The sequence below is a fragment of the Lytechinus variegatus genome, chromosome 16, assembly GCF_018143015.1.
Source record: "Lytechinus variegatus isolate NC3 chromosome 16, Lvar_3.0, whole genome shotgun sequence".
NCBI lineage: Eukaryota > Metazoa > Echinodermata > Echinoidea > Temnopleuroida > Toxopneustidae > Lytechinus > Lytechinus variegatus.
In genome coordinates this window covers 9395861-9422266 of record NC_054755.1, presented here as the reverse complement: position 1 = coordinate 9422266, position 26406 = coordinate 9395861, and the positions used below count along the sequence as shown (strand labels likewise).

The 26406-nt window shown below is 35.9% G+C and overlaps 2 protein-coding genes across 4 annotated transcripts; one reads left to right on the top strand and one right to left on the bottom strand.

The window, feature by feature from the left end:
* Positions 1–1117: 1117 nt before the first annotated feature.
* LOC121429864 (pleckstrin homology domain-containing family B member 2-like) lies at positions 1118–13225 on the top strand. 2 transcript variants are annotated; one of them, XM_041627122.1, is made up of 7 exons: positions 1118–1228; positions 3790–3879; positions 6199–6332; positions 7239–7397; positions 9622–9973; positions 11003–11073; positions 11889–13225. In XM_041627122.1, the coding sequence occupies exons 2-6, from the start codon at positions 3816–3818 to the stop codon at positions 11035–11037; spliced, it is 744 nt and encodes a 247-aa protein (XP_041483056.1). In that variant the 5' UTR covers positions 1118–1228; positions 3790–3815; the 3' UTR covers positions 11038–11073; positions 11889–13225. The 2 variants fall into 2 exon arrangements, with proteins under 2 accessions (XP_041483056.1, XP_041483055.1); XM_041627121.1 differs by having other exon boundaries at positions 3787–3879.
* A 4093-nt stretch (positions 13226–17318) lies between these two features.
* LOC121429810 (protein CWC15 homolog) lies at positions 17319–25108 on the bottom strand. 2 transcript variants are annotated; one of them, XM_041627047.1, is made up of 7 exons: positions 25051–25108; positions 23039–23201; positions 21604–21710; positions 21139–21233; positions 20249–20341; positions 19464–19567; positions 17319–18516 (listed from the first exon to the last, which is right to left on the bottom strand). In XM_041627047.1, the coding sequence occupies exons 2-7, from the start codon at positions 23167–23169 to the stop codon at positions 18390–18392; spliced, it is 657 nt and encodes a 218-aa protein (XP_041482981.1). In that variant the 5' UTR covers positions 23170–23201; positions 25051–25108; the 3' UTR covers positions 17319–18389. The 2 variants fall into 2 exon arrangements, with proteins under 2 accessions (XP_041482981.1, XP_041482980.1); XM_041627046.1 differs by having other exon boundaries at positions 23039–23203; positions 25055–25092.
* Between the last annotated feature and the right edge of the window lie 1298 nt (positions 25109–26406).

Here is a 26406-nt window from a genome sequence, read left to right as displayed (position 1 = left end):
TAAGCATGCGTTACATAGCAGGATTCAATTTATCCGCCTTCCTGTACCACTTATTTATTTCGGAATCAATCACATTTTTTGCGCATTATATTCTTTCCAGGTCATTTCATATATTTTTTCTCCTTTTATACATATCATTGAATCCATAGTAAATAAAGAGGCTTTTATAGGAGGAAGTTATAATTTGTTTAACAAATTTTCGGCATTACTCCTATTTGTTTAAGATCAGTATGCTCGATCTGTAATGAAAATCATAAGATCAGTATGCTCGATCTGTATGAAAATCATAAATCATAAGTCAGAAAAAATTGGAACCAGTGGGATTCGAACCTGCCATCTACTGCGTAGTAGATGGCAGGTTCGAATCCCACTGGTTCCAATAGATGGCAGGTTCGAATCCCACTGGTTCCAATTTTTTAATTTATAATCCATAATTTCTTGGGTCCTTTTTTTTTTAATATAATCGATCAATTTATAATTTTTCTCTCCTTTCACAAAGTACTTAAGTATTTTTTTTATTAGGCTTGCCTATAATTATGCCAATGTATTTAAATAAAAAAAAGAATTTATATAAACCCTAATGAAATTTGGATGTATTTTGAAAATAGATATTTAATACAATGTTTTTGAAATATTAACTATTTTAAGTTTGTGAAAGAAAATTATATATTTAATTTCCTCTCGCAATCACGAATTTTCTGCCGGAGAGGAAAAAATAACTACTTTTTGACCCCATCGATTGATCGGCACTTGCTATTCAATGCGGGTGGGTACGTTAATCCATGAAAGAAAACTAATTAACTCATAAGAGCAAGAGCGAGGGTATCTCATCGGCGCGTTCGCGGGTTCATGAGTATTAATGTCTAATTTTCCAAGGAAAATTTCTTCAAAATTAGATGCATAGTAAGAAATTTCAGACGTTTGCATTTAAATCGCATAAACAAATTACTACTCATATCATATTCGTGATCTAGCTAGCTACTTGCATACATAGAAATATATATTTCTATGGTTGCATATCAACATGGACCATTGATATCAATGATTGAGAGCGAATTAGAACAGATCACATGACCACGTCATGTGACCGCACACATGACGTAATATTTTACGACGTAAATATAGATAAAAATAGATGTTGTCATCATTGCGATATATCCGAGAACAAACAGCCCACAGTTCTTTGAATTTAATTGAAATATTGTCAGTTATCTTACGATTTGGTTATGTGAGTATATTGTTGCATTCTTCTTGTAAAGCAATCGTAATAAAAACGTTAGTGAGATGAATGAAAAAGAATAGCATAATTTCATTTTTCAGGGACGGTGAAAATGGAATTCGTGTGTGGCACTGTCCCCGTGATGATGGGCCGGACGACATTGCGGGCAGGGGCGGGTACGGGTCGATCGGGGACAGCTCGATAGTAAACTATGGATAGTACTACTAGTGTTAGTATACCGAACACTTCATGAATTCAGTCATATGACCCAATATTCTCATGAAATCCACCAAACTTTCACCATTGCTGCACCAATACTGAATGATAAAAAATATATAGCCATTATAGGCCTAGATCTATGAAAAAAAATTACCAAAAATTTCTATTCTATTATTATTATGACTAATCTAGGCTAGCCTTCTAGGCCCTATATAATATATATACTATTTTATTATAGATAAAAGTAGTATGATTATGAAAAAAAATTGCTAAAAATTTATTTTGTGTTATGATTCACTTGGTCTTAGATTCAGTAAAAGTAGTATGAATGATGTCACTTATCAGCTTCAAATCGGACCTCATTTCGCATGTGAAATGTTTTGGTCAGTCAATAAAATGGTAGGTATGGATTCTACCAAATGTGTGTTTTCTATGTGAAAAGTTTTTTTTTTACTTTGGAAAACAACAAAATCACTGATGAGCTATTTTTAGTTTTTACAATATCTTTTTTTTAGAATATTATATGAATTTGAAAATGTATTTTTGACTATTTTTCATCATTTTTCTAATTCTGTATTTCTAGTTCCTTTTGGCTCTGAAAGGATCTTGCAAAGTTCTGAATGTATGAAATTATTGTCTGACGTGTATGATGTGCGCATTTGGTAATACAAGGCCGGTCGGTATAATTATACAATCACTCACTATAAGTGGGTATCATGGTTATGGGCAGCGCAGCTCAGGCTTGGTTTGCAGCTTTGGGGTAGACGGCTACATCTGCCATTATTTTATCAACGCTAAAATTGGGAATAATGGAGCCGGAATGACAATAAAATGTCAGCAGATCTTTAAAAACAGTCCCCTGTATGCTGTCTGTGACTCTGTCAGCTGCTAGCTGCCTATTGATAAAATTTTAGAGTTCCCGCTGACTGCCTTCACGTCTTCAGACTTGTCAGTCTCTATCTCACTGTAAGTTTAAATCTTCATCCATAAGCTTCATTCCCATCTCGACCAAAAAAAACTGCTACAAGTATTCGTTCATTCCAAGAACCATCCCAGACTGGAACTCCCTCACACCCCCAACCATCGAAATCAAGAACATAGAAACCTTCAAGCGAAACGTACTTCAAATCTATACAAAGCAAAGCAAAGACTAAAAAAGCATCTTCTCTCTCCGCACCATTAACATCTGCGCACTTCCTGCCCGGTTGGCTCCCACTGTGGGGCGTTGGGCAGTACACCTAAAGAAGAAGAAAGAAGAAGAAGATCTGTCTGTAATGTTAGGTGATGGTGTTTCGCTGAGCTAGATGTGTATGAGCAGAAACAAAAAAGTAAAAAAAAAAACATTGTTCATAAAGCACCTCAAAAGTAACATTAACAAACAAATTTCTGTCTAACGTTAGGCTGAAATCCATACATGTAGGTCTGTTTTGAGTGTTGACTTTAACATTTCTTTTGTTTTGGGGAGGGGGGGGGGTTCTCAACTTGCCATCTCACACACACAGTGTGAGGTAAACAAAAAAAAGTGGAAATACAGGTTAGACCTACATCTGCACTTGAAGTCAAACTTTAACAATAATCAAAAAGTGATCGCCTATCAAAGTAAAAATAATTTTCATACCAGATTCAGATTTCTGCTGTTTCAATAAGTGTTTGGAACAAAGGGAAAGTCCACCTCAACAAATATTTGATTTAGATATAAAAGAAAGATTAAACACAAAGCTGAAAATTTGTTCAAACCAGATGAAAAAAAGAGAAATTTATGACATTTTGAAACATATTTTATTTTCACAGTAAACAGTCACAGCTGCAAAGGAGAAAGTCGATGATGTCACTCATTACATTCTTTTGTTTGAATTATATTTGTAGTTATATGTATTTATATTTTGGTCAAAATGCTTTATTAAATCAAAACAGCAATGACTATTCCACACAGGACAGTGCATTATCAGCACTGATTAGCATGATTATTATTTCTTGAAAGGATTTTAATTTAAAGACAAAATACTAAAAGATATTAAGTAACTATTTGGGACTGTTCTTGTTTCTATCATTTTTAAATGTTCATTCATTGTGTAATTACATTTTAAATGTTTTCGATGTTTTTCTTTATGCAAATTAATCTTTTTCCAAGTAGAATTTTGCATTCAGAGCATGATACATGTAGAAACATAATCAAAATATCATCATAGTTGTAATTTTCAAGTCATATGATCTTTGATTTTTCACTTAGCACTTTGACTTACATGCTTCCCCCCTCCCCTAGTAAGATATGATAGTTATGTTCTCATATTTCATCCGCTCTTCACATGTAATTTTCCAGATATTTACCATCTTTATTTTTATTTCAGAAGTGAATTGGGACCTCTGCATTTTGAAAATGGCAACAAGTGCAGTTGCAGCAAATCACCATGTTGTGAAAGCTGGCTGGATGCAGAGAGAGAGTAAGTTAGCCCATCTGGGCTCATTTTCTTATTTCTGGTCTTCAAATTGGCAATGTAGATGTATTTTTTTTATTTATTGCTTTATTTTGTGGTCTGGTCCAGTTACTTGAGGCTGAGCCCTACATAGACTCATCAGAGCTGCAGCATGTGATACAGGCTTTACATGGCCAATACAAACTCAGCTGGTCTAAACATTCTTCTAAAAGTTACCATTATGAAAACTTTGCATCCAATGGTAACTTGTATGGAATTCTTGATTTTGATTGGTTGGTGATCAGTGTTACCATGGTAGTTATTGTACAACGACTACTTAGCTTGTTGTACGCGATCAAATGGGAAGCTGAATGTCACACATTCGTACCGTTGCACACAAGACGTACCATCCAAAATGTACCATTGCACGGCTTTAGGAGGTGACGTCACAATGCGATTTCATTAAATAAGGTGACAATGCGCGTACAGCCCGCTGGCTAAATGCGCAATGCTGTCCAAGATCACGTGCGCTTGTGGGCCCGGCTCGTGGGATTTTGCTTTTCGCTTTCAATATTTTTGCTCCCTTTTCATAGATTACTGGAAAGAAAAACTCGTTTTTTTCATATTTTCGCTAGATTCCGAGGCGTTGTACAACACAAATAGCGAATATTCTTATTCGTTCAATGGTGCGAGATTTCGCATTCGGTGAAAGAAAGAAACGCTCTATTCAACTCGGCTAACGCCTCGTTGAATAGAGCAACTTTCTTTCACCTCATGCGAAATCTCGCACCATCGCACTCTTGCCTATTCGCTATTTGTATACCATCGGATGGCAACATTATCATTAGTAACTTTTATGCAATGGGGCCCTGAAGCTATATTTTTGGTGACATAATAACATTTGCTCCTGCGACGATTGCTCCTGGCTTTATTTCATCTAAGGTGTAGGATTAGGATTAGGGTTACAAATTTGCAATATGGTCTTATGTTAACGTCTTTTAGTTTATGGTAGGGTATAGTGTTAAATCCAGGGTTGTAGTCTTCATACAATTAGTGTGTGGAATTTATAGCCGAGGAATTGTTGCCGGAGCAAAAGTTTTGGAATCATATTTTTTCCTTGGGAGAATGTTTCCCCTCAACGCTGTCGCTTTTTTGCAAAATATACTCCCTGAGGAAAATACAACTAATTCAAGAAAATGAAATTACCCCTAGTAGGTAGGTAGGCGTTATCTGAATAAAATCACATAGGTTATGTAGATTCAAATCAGTGATAGTTCAATATGTCATCATATGATCAAAGCCGCAAGGGTCACATTTGTTATATAATCTAGGTTTTGATGTCACCTTGGAATAATTTTCCTGGTATCGCATCGCATTTCGCTCCACATTTTTGAAAGACTGCTACAATGTATTCATAAAGTCTTTTGTATGGCATATTTTTACATAGGACTGTAGGTCTGTAGCCTACATTACTTAGTTGATTGTTTTTCTCTTCTGACCAAAAATGCCTTTCAAATTTGTAAAGCAAAATTATTCCCTGCACCTCAACGAATATAACTTTGTTGTATTGCTAATGGCAGTGGTATATTCACGTAGGTGACATCACTCCTGCTGAAAGTTGTGTAGTTAGGTAGTTTAGTTTACTTGATGTACATGCTAGTGTGTACGCGTTGATTTCATGAAGCATGTGCGTTCTGCATTTTTCTATTATACATTTTTCTGTTATGATGGATCAGAGTTGCAGCGAGCATTGCAAATTTATCATAAAGCCATATCATATTGTAGAGGTGTCGGGCTCAGTGGATAAGTCTCCGGACTTTGAACCACAAGGTCTGGGGTTCAAACCCCACCGCAGCAATCGCGTCCTTTGGCAAGGCGTTTATCTACATTTACCACTCTTCACCCAGGTGTAGTGAATGGGTACTCAGTAGGAAGGAATTCCTTGAATGCTTGAGTGTCCAATCAGGGTAGCCATGCTAAAGCCGGGGCAATAGTATGCAGCGCTTAGAAACATTTGTATTGAGCGCTATATATGTTCCATATTATTATTAGTAGTATTACTGTATTATCATTAATGCATACTCTGCTTGTAAATCTATTATGCAACAAATGTTGCCTGGTCTATCTGTTTAATGAATAGCCTAATATTTCAAATCCCATCCGAAAATGTATTTTTTCCTTGGAAGAATATTTTCCCTTAGCACTACAGGAAACGGGCAAATATAATCCCTTTTGAAAATACAACTCCATCATTGAAATGAAATTAAACCTAGATTGGCAATGTCTGTATTATACACAACGTCAACCTTAAGTTGTTTTTCACATTCTCTCGTTCTCTTTATTTAGGTGATGTATTGAGAAGATGGAAGAGTTGTTACTGTATCTTGAAGACGAACGGTATGCTTTCGTATTTCAATGATGAGAAGCAGAAAGACCTACAAGGACAAATCAACCTCCCCAGGGATTGCTTCGTCTTGAAGGTTTGTTAAAGATATCCACTTGGTCTACTGTCAGATGGTCTAATTCTTAGATCTGGTCTTATTCTCAGACCGGCTAACACCATCGTTGCTAAATCCACCTGATCTACTATTAATTTGGCCTAATCACGATTTGATCCAACCAACTTACTTGGTGAAATGATCATTTTAGTCTAATGCCCACATGTAGATCAGTTTGGTCTAATTACAATTTGGTCCAACATTAGTACTTATTTGTTCAAATGATCATTTGAGTCTAATTCCTATATGGTGTTATTCTCAGACCAGCTAACACCATCTTGGCTAACCCCACTGTGTAAATGTGTATATATTTTCTGTTGCTTTATTAGTTCTTATTCTCTTATCTCAAATCTTTATTTTTGTCATGTAATTTATGTCCGTTCAAATGTTTGTATTTATTGTTTTGTTCATGATTTAAAATTTATTGTTTTATGTTTTTCAACTTTTATGTACGGACTTGCTGAAAAACAGCTTTGCCGCTGAAAGCAGGTTTTTTTATCCTGTATTTAAATAATTAAAACATACATACATGCATACTTGATCCACTATCAACTTTGTCTAATTGAAATAAAGGATGTACCATAAAGAGCAAGATAAAACAAAATGACATGTGGGTCAAGATTCACAAAAGTGATTTTTTTTACGCAAGTATCTGAACACTCATAAACCAGATGCAGTTAATAAAAAGAAAAGAATAATTATTAGGTTGACCTTCATGAGCATTTCGCTTGGACCTTGGCAAATTGGATTAAAATCATCAGAAATTGGACTTTGACTTAATAATCTCTCTGTCCGAAACATTAAATCCTTGTCTTCTTTTTTTTTTCCTCAACTTTGAGAGGTGATAAATGGTATTAATGTCTTACATGTACTTTGTACTACATTCAGATTGCACGTGATGTGACTGGTGTGACGCCTCCGTCCAGCCACGATATACTGGGCTTGATTGAAATCCGTACAAGTCAGGCAAATACAATCTTCTGTGCGGATTCGGCCGACGATGCCCAGACTTGGAAACTTGTGTTTGATGATGTCATCAGAGCTAATGTAAGTTTAACCCTTTGAACCCGATAGGCCGGAATACCAGCCTGCCAGAAAACGCGCAAATACCCGATAGGGCGGAATACCGGTCTACAGCCATGTGACTTCAAAAGCATGGATTCTAAATGTCAGGTGATCTTTTAAAATGACGTCATATTTCTAGTACGTGTAGGAATATTTAATCGATAATTTCAGTCAATGTCGGCAATGATTTCGGAAGGATTTAGCTTAAAAAATGGCCAAAATATGCCACTTTTTTGTGGTTGCTTGTGTCGTATGTGCGGTAACACACGGTGTAATACGCGGCGAGTCACATGCTTACTATGGGGAAGCAATTGGTATATCTGACTTTGGTGAAAACAGTGATTTGGAGCCCAAAACAGACACTAAATTTGATATTTCTGATTGTAGACTAGGTCTACGAGAAGCCAAACAACTTCAGCCGGCTCGGTCCGGGTACTAGCGGGGGCAAGGTGCCGTTGGGTCTCAGATCATGGGGAATTGTGTGAATGTGGTCGAGAAGTCATTTGTGTGCACATAATTCAGGGTGTACATGTATGTCACGGCCGCCCTAATAATTCCGGTTTCAAAGGGTTAATAAGGATTTTTGGAATAAGTGTAAAACAAAGGGAGCATGTTAGCTCGGTCGGTAAAGCGTCTGTCTGTTGAACCAGAGGTCGTGGGTTCGAGTGCACCCCGGGTGGATGACTGAAGCCTGTGTTATGTATACACATGCTCCTCCCCTGTTCCATAGATGCAGGCTATGTTACAATGGAAAACACACTGTCCCTTGGATAGGATGTCAAATGGAGGCCCTGTGTAGAGGATAGTCACCACCTTTGCACATTAAAAACCCACTGCACTACTCGTATAAGAGTAGGGGGAAACCCCATTGTATTGGTCCACCTGCACTCCCCCATACAGTTTTATCGGGAGGAGAGACCTACAGGTCATATTGATTCATTTTGCTTTTTCAACTCCCAGGCACAGATAATAATAATAATAATCCTTGATTCTTATTATATGATTGACTGTTTGAGAATGATACCTTGGTAGTCGCATCTGGTCAATAGTATACAGATAATAAACATCATTGAGGGTAATCATAAGAATTATACATGTATGCATTAAGTACCTTTCGAACAGTTCTTACCGGGCTTGGGCTGTTTCAAAGGTAAGAAGTGTGTGTAATTTGCCCAAGCAAAATGGTATACAAATAGCAAATAGGCATGAGTGCGATGGTGCGAGATTTTGCATGAGGTGGAAGAAGGATGCTCTATTCAACGAGGCATTAGCCGAGTTGAATAGAGCGTTTCTTTCTTTCACCGAATGCGAAATCTCGCACCATTGCACGAATATGAATATTCGCTATTTGTGTTGTACAACGCCTCGGAATTAAACGAAAATATGAAAAAACAAGAGTTTTTCCCTGCAATAATCTATGAAAAGGGAGCAAAAAAAATTGAAAGCGAAAAGCTAAATCCCACAAGCGCACATGACCTTGGGCAGCATTGCACATTTAGCCAGCAGGCTTATACGCGTATTGCACCTTCATTTTTACTGAGCGCAGTGAATTAAATCTCATTGTGACGTCACCTCCTAAAGCCGTGCAACGGTACATTTTGTATGGTACGTCTTGTGTGCAACTGTACAAATGTTTGACATTCAGCCTCCCATTTGCTCGCGTACAACAAGCTAAGTAGGCGTTGTACAATATGTATTATATGTTGGATAAGGTATTGATGTGGATCCTTGTAATTTGATGAACCATCCTCATCTCAAATCATTACTGGTCACTATATTATACTGTTACCGCTCATCAGTTTTTAATCTATGCGTGAGGCAAAATTAATGACTGGTCACATGTGTATGCACAATCTATCATTTCATTAGGATTCACTTGGTCTTCTCATAATAAGTTTTATGAAATAATATATACAGTGTCAAATCCACTGAGTAGAGAGTTCAACTTGCTAATTTGATAATAGGCCCAGAACAGTTGAAGCATATGAATGCAGTAACATTTTTAAAAAAAATAGAACCATTTTTGACATCATACGTCACTTATTTCATTTTAGAGGATAAACTGCTGATATTGGAAATGACATGACTCTTGTTTTTTCATTCATGAAATATGTTTTTGTTACTTCTACCAACAATGTCATGTTAAAGAGATATATTCTATTCAGATTGTTGATTGTCAATTGTACATTCATTTAATATTTTTCAGAGAGTGGCCCCCAATGCCCCGCATGGACAGCAACCACCCGTCATCATCAACGGCACTGTTCCTCCGCCCTGTTATGCAGCCGGACCCGCCCCGATCCCTCCCCAAGTCGTATCGGTCAACCCTCCCCCGGTGTATACCGTCAACCCCTCACCAGTGACCGTCATCAATCCGGGGTCCACTTCCAGGGTGACCTCTACAACCTACTATCCCAATGGTCAGTCGGTCACTCAAATCCAGAGAGGTGGTCTGGGGACCTGTTACCCCGTGCAGCAGACCGTCTACACGTACCCTGGTCAGACCATCGTCCCAAGTAGCAATGGAACAGTGACCACGTATCATGTCCCAAATCAGAGTAAGTACAATTATTTGGATTTTTAAACCCCATTTGGGACTGTCATTAAAGCCTTTATCTGATAATTGTCTATTCTTCAAATTGGCAATTCTAATATATTTCTATCATTGATGCATTTTTCTCTTTTAAAGTAATGTTAATATAACATTAATGAACAAAGATTGACTTTAAGAAAGGTTATATATTTGCCAAATATTTATTTTTCTAATGAGTTGCCAATTTATAGATATTAGTGATTATTTTCCGCTTTGATATTTTTAGCATTGAACAAAAGATACCAATGTAATAAGAATTGGCTTTGTATGTTTAGAATTTTTTACTCTTTCTCATAATTTTTTTTCAATGATTTTTAAGAATTTGCATCAAAAGTGAGTGGGTGAAACCACAAAATGTGGTTACTTTATGCCAGCTGGGTGAAGTACGTAAATATGGGATCCATGAATGATTGCACTGAAGGATATTTCCTCATAGATTGGTCCGATTACACATAAGATAGAAATTTGAGACCACAGTGGTATGACGGATCTGATGCAGAGTAACGTAATTTTGGTTTTATGCTTGGCTGAACATGGGAAAAAATTCCCTGAATTTTGTATATACTGTACATATTGCCTATTTGTGACATTTGTTATTTCAGTTTCAAAAGGTGTTAAACAAAGGACAATTATGATGCTTAGGTTTTGGAACCATCCACTATTTGAAAACATCAATGAATACATGATTGCTATGGAAATATACTTTATTTGGAAAAGCAATTGAATAGTATTTCATACTCCCATACAGGTGTTAATTTCCATATGATGTATTATGTACATTGCAGTTGAATTTCTCTTCTTTTTGAATAAATACAAGTACATTTACCTCTCTATATTTTGAAATGCCAAATTAAATAATATTATCATTAAAGTGCTACCTTTGTAAGAGTATGAACTTCATCCATGTTATATTTTTTTAATAGTCATTCATCTGTGCCTTATTTTAAAGTTCAAATTTATTACCAACTTTCCTTTTTCTTTCTTGTATTTACAGCCACCACCCGAGTGTATCAAACCAGATACTACTGAGGTTCCTTCACCTTCAAACACTTAATTACATCCATGGTAATCAACCTTTTTTCCTTTGTTTATTTTTTTTTGCCCTTTTCATTTTAAAAGTAAAAATGTGTGAATGCATTCACAATAAACATCATCCACATATTCCGTTTTTAGATATGATAATTAGCAAAGATCATTAAAGGTCATGTCAACACCAACATTGGGTTTATATGAATAAAATGAACAGAGGTTTTAATTTTTTTTTTTTTTTGCTTTGTGTAATGTGTAAATGTAACTTCCTAAGACAATTTTTTTACACATTCTTTATTTACAAACTATATATTTTTTGGTGTTCTATAGTTCAATATTTCGAATATTTCATCCCCTCTCCCCAAAAAGGTACTAAAACTTGGTTTTGCCTTTTATGGGGCACGTAAAACTATCATCTGTGTGTACCTTTATTTTATCTGCATATTGATTCTACAAAACCTACACAGGCATTTTTTTTTATGTGTGTGTTTTTTTTTTTTTGGGGGGGGTTAGTGTGTCTGTTGTTTGTAGTCTGGTTGTAATTGACCTGTGTTGTAGATTTGAATGTTCTTTTAAGTTCTAATTGATTTACCATGTCATATTGTATATTTTGTATGTAAGGGGATCACTGTTTAGCAAGCCATAGGCTTTTGTTGTTATTCCCATACACATTTTATTGTATATATCTGCTTTGCATTTTATGAATTATTAATAAATTGAATTGAAATACCTTCTTGCAAAATGGAGAATTTGTTTTGAAAATCTGGAATATTTGGTGAAGTTTCTTGAGTGACTTTATTAATTTTACTTCATTGTTCGCATACTCTTCTCTTGTTCTCCCTATCATGCAGATATGTCGTCGTTGATCAGGGGCGCATAACACAAACCTTAGCAATGATGATAGAACATTTTTTATGATTAATTGCATTGACTACAATGTACAATTAATCATGAAAATCAAGCGTGCGATCAATCGCTAACCTTTCTGTTACGGGACCCAGATAAGAACATGGATGCCAGCCATAAACCTCATGGAAAAACTCAGTATGATGCGCAGCAAGACTTGCCCTGTTGTCCCAGTTTCTCTCGTCGTGTACTGTAAAAGGCTTTTGAAAGGCTTTGTGAAGGTTTTCAAAAGGTCATTCCTTGACTCTCTTTCCTGCTGTAATTCTTTCTAATCATCATGTTCTATGTGAATACATGAAGGAATTGAAGTGAAAGACTCTACCAGAATTATTTCTTTCAAATTTTCTCACAGCATCTCTTGTTAGGGTGCTCAATCTAGGGTAGACAGAGGAGTCCCACTCTCTTGAGCCCCCAAGAAATTTATGAAATGAATGAATAGATAGCATACAAATGAATAAAGAATTATTATTATCAATAACAAATGTCTAAATATTTTTAGAAATAACGAAAAATAAAGATTATAGAATTACAATGTTTTCCTCTTTTGACAACTTCAAAAAAAAACTACTGAGCATCTTTTCTATTTTTATGAACTTTAATCAGCTCCTTATTCCAAGATCCCCCCCCCCCCTTCCTTCCCTCAGAGAAACCAGCCTATGCTCTTGTACATGCCTGTAGTTTGTTATTTAATCAGATTTCTCCATCGTCTGTGCAGAATTGATGAAAACATATATTTTTCCAATGTTTTCTTAATTTTAATCTTTGATGTCGCCATCAATAGAAGTCAAATCATGATTGTAGAAATGCTATTCAATATATGGTATATTGAAAATTTTAATACAAAATAAATTATATACTTTGATCTAATCATCTTTAATCCCAATAGAATCTTTTTCATTAACCTTTGGATCTAACATAATAATTTCAGAACTTGTGAATTAAGGTACGGATCGTCCTTAACCAAAGATTACTGCAGCTTAAATCCATAAGATTTTGTTTATTTGTTTCTGTAGTAATACTAATGAATACATAATATCAGGGTGTTACATAAGCACTTGCCCGATAGCCCGGGGCAAGTAAAAGTTAGAGTCAAACAAGTGTTTTTAAGCAAAGACCAAAACTACTTGCCTGAATTGGGCAAGCAAGATCACACAGTAGAAAGCAAAATTCTGAAAGTAGAATGACCAAAATTAGGTTCCATATGATATTGATGCTAATTTTTGTCATAGCAGGCAAGATAAAATCACTTTGGTAAAAGAAGTGCAATAACAACTTAGATCAGTTCATGTCAAAAGAGAGAAAAGGGACAATGGTATATAAAACTGCAAAACTTTCTTTTGAAGAGGTAAAACTTTTTTTTTCAAGGACATTTTGGGGCAAGTGAAATAGATTTTTGAGCAAGTATATTCCAACTATTTAAAAATTTACTTTCCTGACTGGGCAAGTGCTTCTAAAAAGTTATGTAGCTCCCTGCATAATATGTTATTTTGTTTCTGTAAAAAGTATAACAAAATGTATATAAACTTAGACTCAAATATAGATTTATTGTTTGTCTTTTTTTGACTGAAATTAAATACTTGCTTTCCAGATGGCAACTAAATAATATTTTGAGCATTGTAATGTATGTGAATCAATAGTGAGTAATGAGTAATTACTGTATATTTTCATGTGTGGTATATATTTAGTAATAACTACCTTCATTTGTGCATGTATATGATATGTATGTACAATATATCTGTATTCACTATTATATTAATCGCATTACTTTTTTTATTGGTGGAGATTAACATTCCTTTAGCTTAATCTTTGTCTATTAAATCATAGATTGATTGTGCCTTTCATAGACGAATAAAATGATATGGTCTTTACTATTATGGAGAATATACTCGAATGGGATTCTTTTGAACATTTAGAATCGTGTGTGATTATATATATTATGTGCGATTATGTGATTATGCCATGTGTGATTATCTCATGTTTCTATATATGTTAGTGGTTATTATTAAATATATTTTTAAAGATTATGTTAACTTATAACAATTCATTTGAACATCACATGTTGAAAAATCATAAAATTAGACTGCTAAATGAAATGTTAAAAAGATTCGATACATTTCTGAACTACACTGTATTTCCAATGATTTCGACTCTTACTCATATGCATGTACAGACATGCCAACCGTTCCCTTTTTAGAGTATTTGTTCCTCTTTTTTGTTATGAGTACACCAATACTTTTTTTTAATGATTTGTTACTTTTTAAAAAAATTTCCAATCATGGAGTATGTATTATACACAAGGCATGACACTAGCGCCAGTCCGATGGTCCCAGACCAGTAAAAATCAGTTTGGTCCAGTAACTTGTTGCATGAAAAGAACAAGTAAATTCTTGCCTACAAGCACATGTTTAAAAAGGTGAATTATCAAGTTTTCAAGTAGAGTCATTTCATGTTTTTCACTGATCTCACTACAACAGGCTGGCGATTGTTACATTTAGACAAATTTTTTAAAATACTCTGTCAAAAAATACTTTTTTTCCCCTCTAAGAATACTTTTTCTTGTAGAAGGTTGGAAGGTCTGCATGTACTGGATTTTGAAGAACTAAAGTTGTACCCTCATCCGAGTCCCACTCCCATAAAAAGTGGCAAGATACACATCTGTCCACTGTAACACTCTGAGTAGTGAGTGCATTTCGCCCCCCCACCCCCCCCCCCCCCCCCCCCCCCGGGGAATCACTCCTCAAATACTGATATATTTTCCATGCTCATCTAAACACTTTAATTGTGATAAAAAGTTGTGATATACCCTTTCTGGTGGAAGTTCTCATGAATTATCATCCTTTTACCCTATTTAGCAACACTTTAAATGAATACTGACAAAATATGGTTATTTGTTTATTGACCACCACCCCCCTCCCCCATAGCCTCCAAACTTGCCAGATGGACCAAAATTCAGCAATATCCCTCTCCGTATTTGTCATAAGATTCATCTTGCCATTCCATGATGTGTAAAAGCAAAGTTCTCTTGATTGTTAAAATTGTGCATAAACCTTGTACATCTGATAGTAACTCTTCATGCCTCTTGCTTCCAAACACGGTGAAGTCTTCATCTGGTAGAAGTACATTCATAATCCTTCAAAAACTAGATTTTGATTGACAAAAAATGAAGTTTGACTGCATGAAGAGATAAAGATAACTCTTGACTTGAGTATTGTCATGATTCAGTTTCAACGTGTTACACCCCGTCAAGTTTTCTTCATTAGTTTGTATATTCACATTATCAATTGTAGGCCTATGTGAGAATAAAGGATTTGATTGTAAATGCATATTTTTGTAGTCTAGGATGTTCAGAGGTACAGTGATCTTATTAAAGGTTTTAATATTGTAAAATTAGAGTCTGCATATTTTTTGTTAAAATATGAACACACTTGTCAAATTCAACACAATGAAAAGCCAACCGAGAGAGACATGAGTGAGAGGGTTCCATGACATTTGCTCTGGCGACAATTGCTCCGCTGTAAATTCCACATATGAATTGAATGACCAATTTCAACCCTGGGGGTAACACTAACCTATCCTTAACCTAATGGGATGACACACCCCTATTGCATCCCCAACCCTGATCATATATCTTACGTGAAATAAAGCCTGGAGCAATCGTCGGGTTACTGAGTGACTCTTAAACAGGAGAGGTTTATTCCCAGTTGGTCTGCCAGTTCATCCAATTACCAACTCGTCTACTATCATTAGGTCTACCATCAGTTCATCCACTATCCACATGGGCTAATTGCAATTTCATCCACTCACCACTTTGTCCTATAACCAGTTGGTCCAATAGCCATTTAGTCCATATACTATTTGGTCTAATTGGACTTAGTGCTAATTGGGTGAAATTAATTAAAATGGGTATTAGACCAACATGTTACGATACTAGGTAGTTAGAGATGAACTGGTGATTAGACGAAGTGATTATAGGACCAAATGGCTGTTAGACGAAATGTTGGACGGAATGGCAGGCTAAATGAAGGTCAACCATTTGATGAGTGGATAAGTTGGCAATAAACGAATCGGCAGTTTACCACAGGAGAGAGGATGATTTGGAGAGTGAAATGAATGTAAAAGGGAAAATGATCTCTGGATTGTTAATGGTTCATTCGAAAGAAAGTGTATTAGAAAGGTCTGTTGCAAAGAATTGTCTTTGAGGGGAACGTTTTATGAACATTGTCATCTGAAAACTTTCCTTGATTTTGATTGGCTGAGATGCACTGTTACTATGGTAACTGTCAGATTATCTGACAAGTCCTTTCATGAAACACTCCAATGATGCCCCAACGTTCACATCTTTGTCCCCCTTCTTTTCCTTTTAATACCATCTCTCTCTCTCTCAACAAACATCCTCTCGATTTGTCGTTTTGTCCCAAGATTTCCATCTCTCTTTACCAGCCCCGCTATCACTTTCTCTCTATTTCTCCCTCCCTCCCCCTCCCTTTCTAATTAATCATTCTCAAGCAGCAAACACTAGCATAGCTCCCTTCAAAAATATTTTTGCATACCCAATATATCTGCAAAAAAAAATCAATTTATGAAACTTTTTTTTTTCTATTGAATGCAGAATCCTTGGAAGGACCCTGTGCTGTACATGACATGGACACACCTCTTTTTAATATGCTAATAAAAAAATACACAACCGAACATATTCGTGAGTTTCATCTTGATTTACTTTCCCTAATTACCAACAGATAACATACAGAGTTTACTATTCTTGACAAGAATATATCCTAGAGTATCCAAGCAGGTCTGGTTTTCATACAGCTGTTCATAAATTACGAGCGAATTTACTGACAACTGGTGAACCTTTCCTTGTGGTAAAATGATCTCCGGTAGATTTTAATTGGAGTGGACTTAGATCCCAAGAAAGGTTCACCAGTCGTTCGTAAAGTCACTTGTAACTTTATAAGAACAGCTTTATGAAACACCCACCAGAGTGATTTAAGATTTAACCCATTGCCTTCTGAAATCACTGAGCTATGTACAAAGTGCATGAGAATAGACCAGTTCGTAGTTACTTCAGGGACAATTTTGGTCAAATGACCTTTCATTTCTATCATTATGATAGGCAGATTTCAAAGCAAGATATTATGCAAGCTTGCCTTACATAGCAGGATGAAGAAATTGAATAGACTAGTTGACTAGAATAGCACACCAATCATGCCAATGAACACTTTATGAAGATATTTGTTGCATTCCTACTTTGAATGCATATCATAGCATGTTGCACAATGTCCTTAACAAACTGTGAAATACCAGTCGTTTGTGGACGCATTGTTGTTTTGTGGATGTAAATGAATACCACTAATCAAAAGAATATATGGATAATCAAGACATCAAAGTTGGTGCTTATCTCATTAGTTTTTAAACAACCATGTCACTTTAGATCAAATGACCTTCCTCTAATCATGCATAGAATCTCTTGATCATGCACAGAAAGGAACTACAAACTGGCTTTTTAAATCATCCAGTAGTTAATGGGTTGATAAATTATCATTCATTAATAGACTAATAGTGATAACATAGAATTAGATAAATTACAGGAAACTCTGCCAAAATCGATTTCCATTAGTCAAATATTTGCCAAATCCGAAAAATTCTTGAGACAAGATTATTGAAATTGTGTTGCCTTTTCTAAGTCAAATGTCTCCGAAGTCAAACAGATTTCTATGGGCACAAAAGATTTAACTTAGGCAGAGTTAGCTGTACTTGCAATGAATTGAAACACAAGTTCACGATGAAAAATATATATAATGCACTAAATAAAGAAAAGACTATACAATTTGTACATAAGCTTGGCCAGATTTACCTTCTGCTTGTTTGTAATAGTTGAGAAAATGTCAAAACTAGCGGTCAACAATCGCAGGCCTACATGTATGTGGCCAGGTGACCATGTAGTGGACATGTGTGTCTCTGTTGACTGTTGAGTGTCACAGCAATGTTTACGCTATATAACCTTGGCAATCTCAGATGGTAACCCTTGATTCTCTTCCTGCAATGACATTTCTATCTTTAAGTTGTCCAGGGGTTGGGCACCATGCAACGGCTCTCTCATGGTAAAGATCCGAAGCAAAATGTAATATTTGCACTTTAAACTCACAGTGTTAACTCTGTGGAAAATGGTGAACAAAGCTCAGATGGTAGACCTTTCTCCTCCAAAAGACAGTTCTATCATCATGTCCAGGGGTTGGGCACCAAGCAACTGGTCTCTCATTGTCAAGGTCTGGTAAAAAATTTCTGTATAAACACATGACACCAGCTATTAGAAAAAGGTGTGCAATGTCTGGTGTTGTTCCCTCCTTTGCACACCATTGTTGGGCACCATCAAAAGATGTTTCATGATCAAAAACCAAAGCATTAATGCCACCGTCCAATTAAGTTCTCACACTCGTGTGCCTTGGTTAGTGTATGTATTTCTCCAAGAATCTCTTGTGGAATTCCGACCGGAGGGTATCGTTGATGAACTTCTTCTCCTTCTTGTCGTCCTCCCCCCTGGCACAGTTCTTGAAGACCACATCATCATCCCACCTGGTAAATTAGAGACCGTAACATCAAATATGTGGTGATTTCAAGTAATATTTACACAGACATCAAACTTGTTGAAAAAATTCTGAAAAAGGGTTTTAACAAGAAGTAGGTACAACCCCCCCAAAAAAAGAACTTTATTTAAGCATAATTAAATAAGTGTTAATACATGCAAGTACAGATTGTCATGTACATAACAACAGCACACCCCCTTTGTGGATTCAGGCCTTTGAGTTTAACCTATCTATGTTCCAATAACGATAGAACAAAACCTACTTTCTCATTAACAAGTTGTGTAAAATTAAAACTTATCCTTTAATAATTCACCCAAACACATACATAATTTTCCACCGAATGATTAAAGAGAAATTCCAGTAGTTGCAGTAAACGCTGATTTCATGAGAAAGTCTGTAAAACCAGGCTTAATTGTCAGAAAATCATCGAGGATCTAGATCTGGTACAGTTACATAAACTGAACTTTGTGAAATCTTGAAATCTACCCTGAAAAACGTTCACACTGAAGATCACCAACACAGATAGGCACACGTGGGACAGTGTATTATTATTGCTGGAATAAAGACCCGACGGAAGTGACCGAATCCGCGCTTATTTTGCTTATTTCTCAGCAATTACACAATTTCTCCCAGAATCCTTTGGCACATATTTTTTATTCATACAAACAGACACTTGGGTGGTCATTATATTAGATTCTGTAAAAAGTCATTTTGAGATCGTTACCAAAACTGGAATTTATCTTTAAGAAGAATTATTTCATATTCATCAATTGTAAGCTGGAAATTTAACTCAAAACCATAGTGGTTTCGAATTTACTTGACCAAGACGTTTGTATGGAGTTTTGTATCTCTCATCTCATAAAATGGTTTCATTATGTCACTCACCAGCATCATTCATTGCAAAGTGAAAAATAAATCAAGAGAAAAATCACTGACCTTCTCTTGACCTTGAAGTCTGATTTCTGTGACGACATTAGAGGATTGCCGCTCAGAATGTTTTCTGTTCGTATCCTCTCCTCTTCGACTTTCTTTTCTTGCTCCTGAGATGTAACATAAGACGGAGATACATGAGTCATCATAGTTACATCAACCTTATACTATTAGAATTAGAAACAAGTTTTCATTACCCTGTAATTGGTCATTGTAGTATTAAACTATCGATACCGAGTGTGTTGATCGATAATGAGCAGAGGAATCGAGTAGTGAACAGAACAATCAAAGTCAGATCAGCTGTCCATGTAATTTTGTTGATCGTAAACTTAATCAGCTATTATAGTCATGTTGATAATAATACGAAGTATTATCATAACCACAATCATAAACATATTCATTATCTCAATCACAATCATAATCATTATTATAATCATGATAATAATAATAATAATCAGAATTATGTCATAATAATAATAATCTTACTTAAAATCATAATCACAATCATATAATCATAATTATAATCATAATTATCAGAGAGAAAGCCAAGAGAGTAAGCTTTATAAAAGTACAAACCAAGTGACAATTTTCTTGAATGAAATTTAAATGTTTACAAATATTTATATTGTTTTGCTTTTTTTCCACTTTTATACATTGATCAAAATTGTCATCACCGTCATCATCATAATCACCTTCATCATTACACCATCATCATCATTTCTTTTTCTCAATCAAGAATTGCCATTATCATGACAATTAAAGCACTTGAAAATAACCATTTTTTTTCCAACCTTTCTTGAATTTTCCTGAGCTCTTTCTTTCTTGATTTTGTTGAGTTCAGCAAGAAGCTCGGCTGTCTCGTCATCACTGTCGTCAGATGCATCCTACGTAGAAACATGCACATACAGGCAAAATCAATTTTAAACAGATAACTGACCAGGAGAGCATTTCATCAACATCTGCCATCTGACATGTCAGAACCTTCCTTAGTTCTGATTGGATGGGAAGCATAAGTGTCTGACTGTTACTATGGTAACCAGATGACAAACTTGTCGGATGAAACATCAAACATGCCCCTTCTTCAAACACTCCTGGTAACACCGTTTATCACAGTGAATTTTTTTTTTCTCCATATCTTCTAGTCCAGGATTTTTTATTACAGATTTATCACATTTATGTATTAAGATCAAAATCAACTGGAAAAAAAATCATATTTTACATAAAAATCAAGTCATTGTGTGGCTTTGGATATTTTATGCCTCTTTCTATTTTTCCCATTTGTGGTGAACTTTAGAAATTTAAGGTCTGGTTAAGCTTCCTCATTGGTGAGACAATGAAAAAATATGTAACAATTCCATGCACCAAGACAATGATTATAAATCAACATGTAAAATATGACATATGTGGATCGTTGTGGCCCAGTGGATTAGTCTTCGGACTTTGAAACAGAGGGTCGTGGGTTCGAATCCCAGCCATGGCGTAATTTTCTTCAGCAAGAAACTGATCCACAATGTGCTGCACTCAACCCAGGTAAGGTAAATGGGTACTGGTAGGAATTCCTTAAAAAGCTGTGTGCGCTTTGAACGCCTAGCTTAGCCGGGTAATATAGGAGCGCCTTGAGCACCTAACAAGGTGGATATGTGCGCAATATAAATACCCTATATTATTATTATATACTCACATCATCATCATTATCAAGGGGATCATCTGCATCCAGATTAGCGGCTGGTATCTGTTCTAACCTTGGTCTCTTGGTGCTACTGCTACTAGACGACTCTGAAAGAACAATGCAGATTACTTGAATGGTTGCGGAAGATTGCAAGGGGGCTGTTTCACAACAGATGTAATCAAAGTGTGACTTAAAACCCTTGAAACGGCTGGTTGTGTGAAGTATCCATAACTATGACGATCAGATCATGCCGAGTCTAACACAGTGAAAGTAGATTTCTTGCATGATTGTCAAAGACTGCCACGGGCCGATTAATTAAAGTTTAAGTGTGCTTTAACAACTCTTAAAATCAAATGACTCGGGTATGTAGTGCATCCCCACACTGGTCAGATCATGATGAGTATGACAAAACCAAGCAATGCAATCTTTGACAATATACTGCATTCTACATAGATTGCGAAATCTACATGTACTCACCCCTTCCCCTGTCGCTCCTCTTCTCCCGGGCTGCACGCTCTCTATCCTCCAGATCTTTGCGGAAGTCACGGCTGCGGAGCTCATCGCTGGTGTCCTGACCAGGCTGTCTGTAAGAATTAAAGTCAAGCGAGGACATAAACCAGCAACAATCTACCTTGATGCATCATCAAGCAATATTCAACAAAATCATCAATTCTCCCAGAAGCATATATTTGCCATATAGCACAAATATAGCACAAAAGAGATAAAATGACTTTTTAGTTAGGCGGCGGTGGGGTCTATATCAAAACGTGGATATAGAAAAATCAGCTAGTAGGGGAAGGCGGGGTAAGTTGTGACACTTTTTGCATTTTGCATGTTAAAATTGATATGACTAATAATATTGTAGAAATAAGTACCTTGCCTTTAAATTTGATTCTTGGCAAATATTTTCACTTATATATAACTTTCTACCCCCACACTGAAAGTCATTGTGACCTTTGAAAAAAATGATGTCAAATGGCTCAACTTGCCCCATATGTGGTGTAAGTTGTGCCACCTTCTGGGTAAGTTGAGCCACAAACACTATGTACAAAATGCATGCGGGCAGAACCAGGATGTCAATTTTTCATTCAAAGTCTTTTCACTTGCTAATTCTATATAAATAATAACATCTTCTAAAATTAAAAGAACTGTCATGTGAATTTACTTCTTTCTGCCTGCATATCAATGGCTTTTTACGTTTTTTTGTTTTTTATTATACATCACCATAAGAATTACCATGGCTCAACTTGCCCCATGTTGGCTGGCTCAAAGTACCCAAGTCCAAACTTAATGCGATATTTTCACATCTACACATTTCTTATGAATCCATCATTTAAAAGACTATGACAAAAATGAAGATCCATACCTGGACTAACAATATTGGTCTTATTTCTTTATTATGTTTAAAGACATGTATGGGTAAAAAGCACTCCTTTCTTTTTACTTTTTTGGCTAAAATTTGTATTTTTTCTTCTTAAAAAGTACTTTTTGTTTCAAAGTCGAAAACAATATGGTTGGGTAAAGGGTTATGTAATGGGTCATCAATACATGACACCACCACAATGTCTGACTCATTCATTATTGGCCTGGGGGTGGTGGCTCAACTTGCCCCTATGCTCAACTTACCCCGCCTTCCCCTATCCTACAGCTTTATCTCACTATTCTGACATTCACAGATTTATTCAATGGACCTCCACTGTCTGTAGTTTACAGAGTGATTTTGCTTAAAGACAGAAATTAAAGAGTGTTTATTGCCAGAATTTCATTGCACTTTTATTCACTTCATGATTGTAAAATGATTCAAAATTCTCTTCAAAGTCTCTACTTGTTATTCACAACATTCAGAAAAAAAAACATCTTTAGAAAATATTGAACACTCATATCTAACTCAATACAGTGTACAGATCCTTACCTGTATTTCAACTTTGTATGCGCTGGCAGATCACGACTGGAATACTGCTTGGATAGAGCACTCAAATCCCCTTCTCCTTTCCCACTGCCTCCCTTTGCTGGGTTGAACGTTGGTCGTGCTGCTGTTGTCATCTTCAGCTATCTATCCTTCCTTGGTGGCCGACTATTAAATTTGATATCGGAGAAAACATGATATTCGGTTACACTCAAAGCAGAGATTCACCAAGTAAACACAAAACATGTTAAGAATTTTTTTAAGAATAAAATGTTTTCAAAATTCTTTAGGCACTTTGAAAACAGCAAACTTACATGTCACAAGGGGCAGTTACAAAAAAAAGTTGCAAGCAAAGGTCTGCAAATAAGTAAAATGTGATACCAACCTAATTTATAGGCTGTGATAGTTGCGAGAGACAGAGATTTGAGGGGATGAACAAGAGTCCAAAATGCTTGAGTCTCACGCATAATGGGCAAGACTTGGTAGCTCTGCCTTGACCTACTTTATAATTCCATCAAGCGAATTTGATCTTGGCTTGCATTTGGTATTTATCATGTTTATAATTTTGTGTGAACTGTGAGAATTTTTTTATTGAAAATCAAAGTTTCTTCATGATAATTTCTGAAATGTGTATCAATTCAAAGTTAATTTTCACTCAAAATGGTCATCCTATCAAAAGATATGATATAGATGATTTAGAAAAAAAGATGTAAGCGACAACCAAAAACTGTACACATGTGACATGCAATACACATTAGTTTTAGACGGATAGAATCTACTCATTGAAAAAATTTCACTCTCAAGATGGTTGAAGTGAACTTGAAGAGTAACAAATTTCAGGCATTTCATGTGACAACCTAATGCAGCCTTTCTCATCAAATCCCTGAATCATGTGTAACGTGAATGGGTCATGGCGCTAATGCAGTTTCGCACCGGCCGGTTACCAGCATACCTCATCACAAATTTGTTCCCAAATGTCATGACAAGTCGACTCAGTCACATTTCGATGTCAATATATCCACCACTTTTCAAAATATCGTGATCGGGAATGGCTGTATTTCGGCTTCGATCTCAACGTCGTTGATCGACACGGCGTAGACATCGCTTCGCGGATCGCTTGGAGTTGGATTCACCGTGCACCGTAATGTTGATATGAACTGAAGTTAGCAACCAAATCATGCGAACATAGATTCGCATGCGGCATGCTGGCAGTTTGTTCGCCACATTTTCGCATGATTAGGTTGCTAACTTCAGTTCATATCAACATTACGGTGAATGCACGGTGAATCCAAGCGATCCGCGAAGCGATGTCTACGCCGTGTCGATCAACAACGTTGAGATCGAAGCCGAAATACAGCCATTCCCGATCACAATATTTTGAAAAGTGGTGGATATATTGACATCAAAATGTGACTGAGAGTGAGAGACTTGTCATGACATTTGGGAACAAGTATTGGTGATTAGGTGTTCTAGTAATCGACCGGTGCGAATCTGTATTAGCGCCTGGGTCATTGGGTGCACATCTGTTTTGTACTTCAGCTAACTGAAAAACTGAACATGCTGAATTAATCAAAATAAATGACTGGCCCAGGTTTTTTCCAAGAAAATCACACATTTCTCTCACACTTTTGTGATTTTTTTGCCCATTTACTTATCATAAGAATACAAGGAAAATTATTAACAGAACTTTTCGTAAAATAAAAAAAACATGATTAATTTTTCTTAGGTTTATATTAAGTTATTATAACAGAGATTCTTCATTTCATGAATTGTTACTGCATAGACATACGGTAGGTGACATGACACCAATTTCAATGTATGGGACTGAAAAAATGATTTTTTTTTGTCGTGATACCAAGCAGGGAGGCATTAAAATCAAGGTAATGTAGGTGTTATGTTACTGTACAATTGCAGGAACATAGGTGGGAGGTAATGCAGTCATAGGGTTATAAATAATATAAGCATAAAGAATAATCAAATCTGTAATTTACTTGTGAAACTTCACTTACCTAAAAAAAAAAAATACCAAAAAACGCAATTTCGCAAGAGTCCAGTCGAAATGCGATTGGCGCCATCAACGGTACAGGTAATGTGAAGTACCGTGCAAATTTCGACAAGATTTCATCACAAGAAGAAGACTTTCTTTTTTTTTTTACTTTTCAAAGTAAATTTATTTAAAATAAAAAAAATACAAATAAAAAGATGTAATCAATGATTCACTTAGTTACAGTGATCGTATTTCAACCACTAACAGGTAACACATTATGTATGCATCGTTAAAAAAAATTATGCAGGCATTGCTATAAATAAGAACAAGAAACTGTAACGCCTCTTGGCTCGAGTGGAGGACAATATACGATTCAAATATAAGAGCCTCTAAAATAGAGGAAGATATAGACAACTATCAATGCATTAAAAAAAGCAATAATATTAATGCAAAATATACATACTTAAATCAACCATCATCTGAAATGAAAATTTCTTATTAGACTTTTTTTTTTCGAAAGCCGCTTAATTTGTTCTGTACTTTGTAAAGAAGAAGAAGAAGATGATGATGATGATGATTATGAAGAAGAAGAAAAGAAGAAACAGAGGAAGAAGAATGAGATAAAATAACAAAATAATTAATAATAAAGCAGTCAGTGGAGTAACAGGCAGGGGAAGGGGGGGCAAGTTCCCCCCTCCCCTCTCCCTGGCGGATTTCACCGGGTTGTTTTTTTTAAACGAGGAAAAGAGAAAAGGGAGAAAGGGAAAAGTATAAAGACTATAGGGACAGAAAAAAAAAGACATTAGGGAAAATGGAAGGAACGCCGGAAAAGGAAGGAAAAAGAAAGTACAAAATATTATGAAACATTAATATATACATCAGCATGATAAGAGAGGGACATAAAATCAAGATATGACTCAATACCACGGTCAAGAATGGCGGGAAAATGGGAGAAAGAGGCAAAAAGAAATGGGAAAAAAGGTAGACCCAAAAGCTAAATTGGAAAATCAGAATATGAAGAACAGGAACAAGAAAAAAAGAAACGACCGGGCTGCCGACGATAGAGAAATATAAAGAACGGGGAGAAAGGCGGATGGCGTCTATATTCTGAGCTTGCTAATGCAATAATGGTTGCAATCATGACAAAAAAACATAAATTAGCAAAGGGCTAGTTATACCCTCTATGTCCTAACCTAAGTAAAGCTTTATGCTTGGTAGATTTACCATAAAAAACCTCATAGTGTTTGCAATTTGACTAAATTTCCAAAGCTACTGCACCTAATTAGAATTTCATTTCAAAATCATTTGAAACGGCCAGATTTTGCTATTTTTTAAATATAGCCACATTTGCTATTTAGTGCTGCCCAGTGGCGTATACCTAGGATTT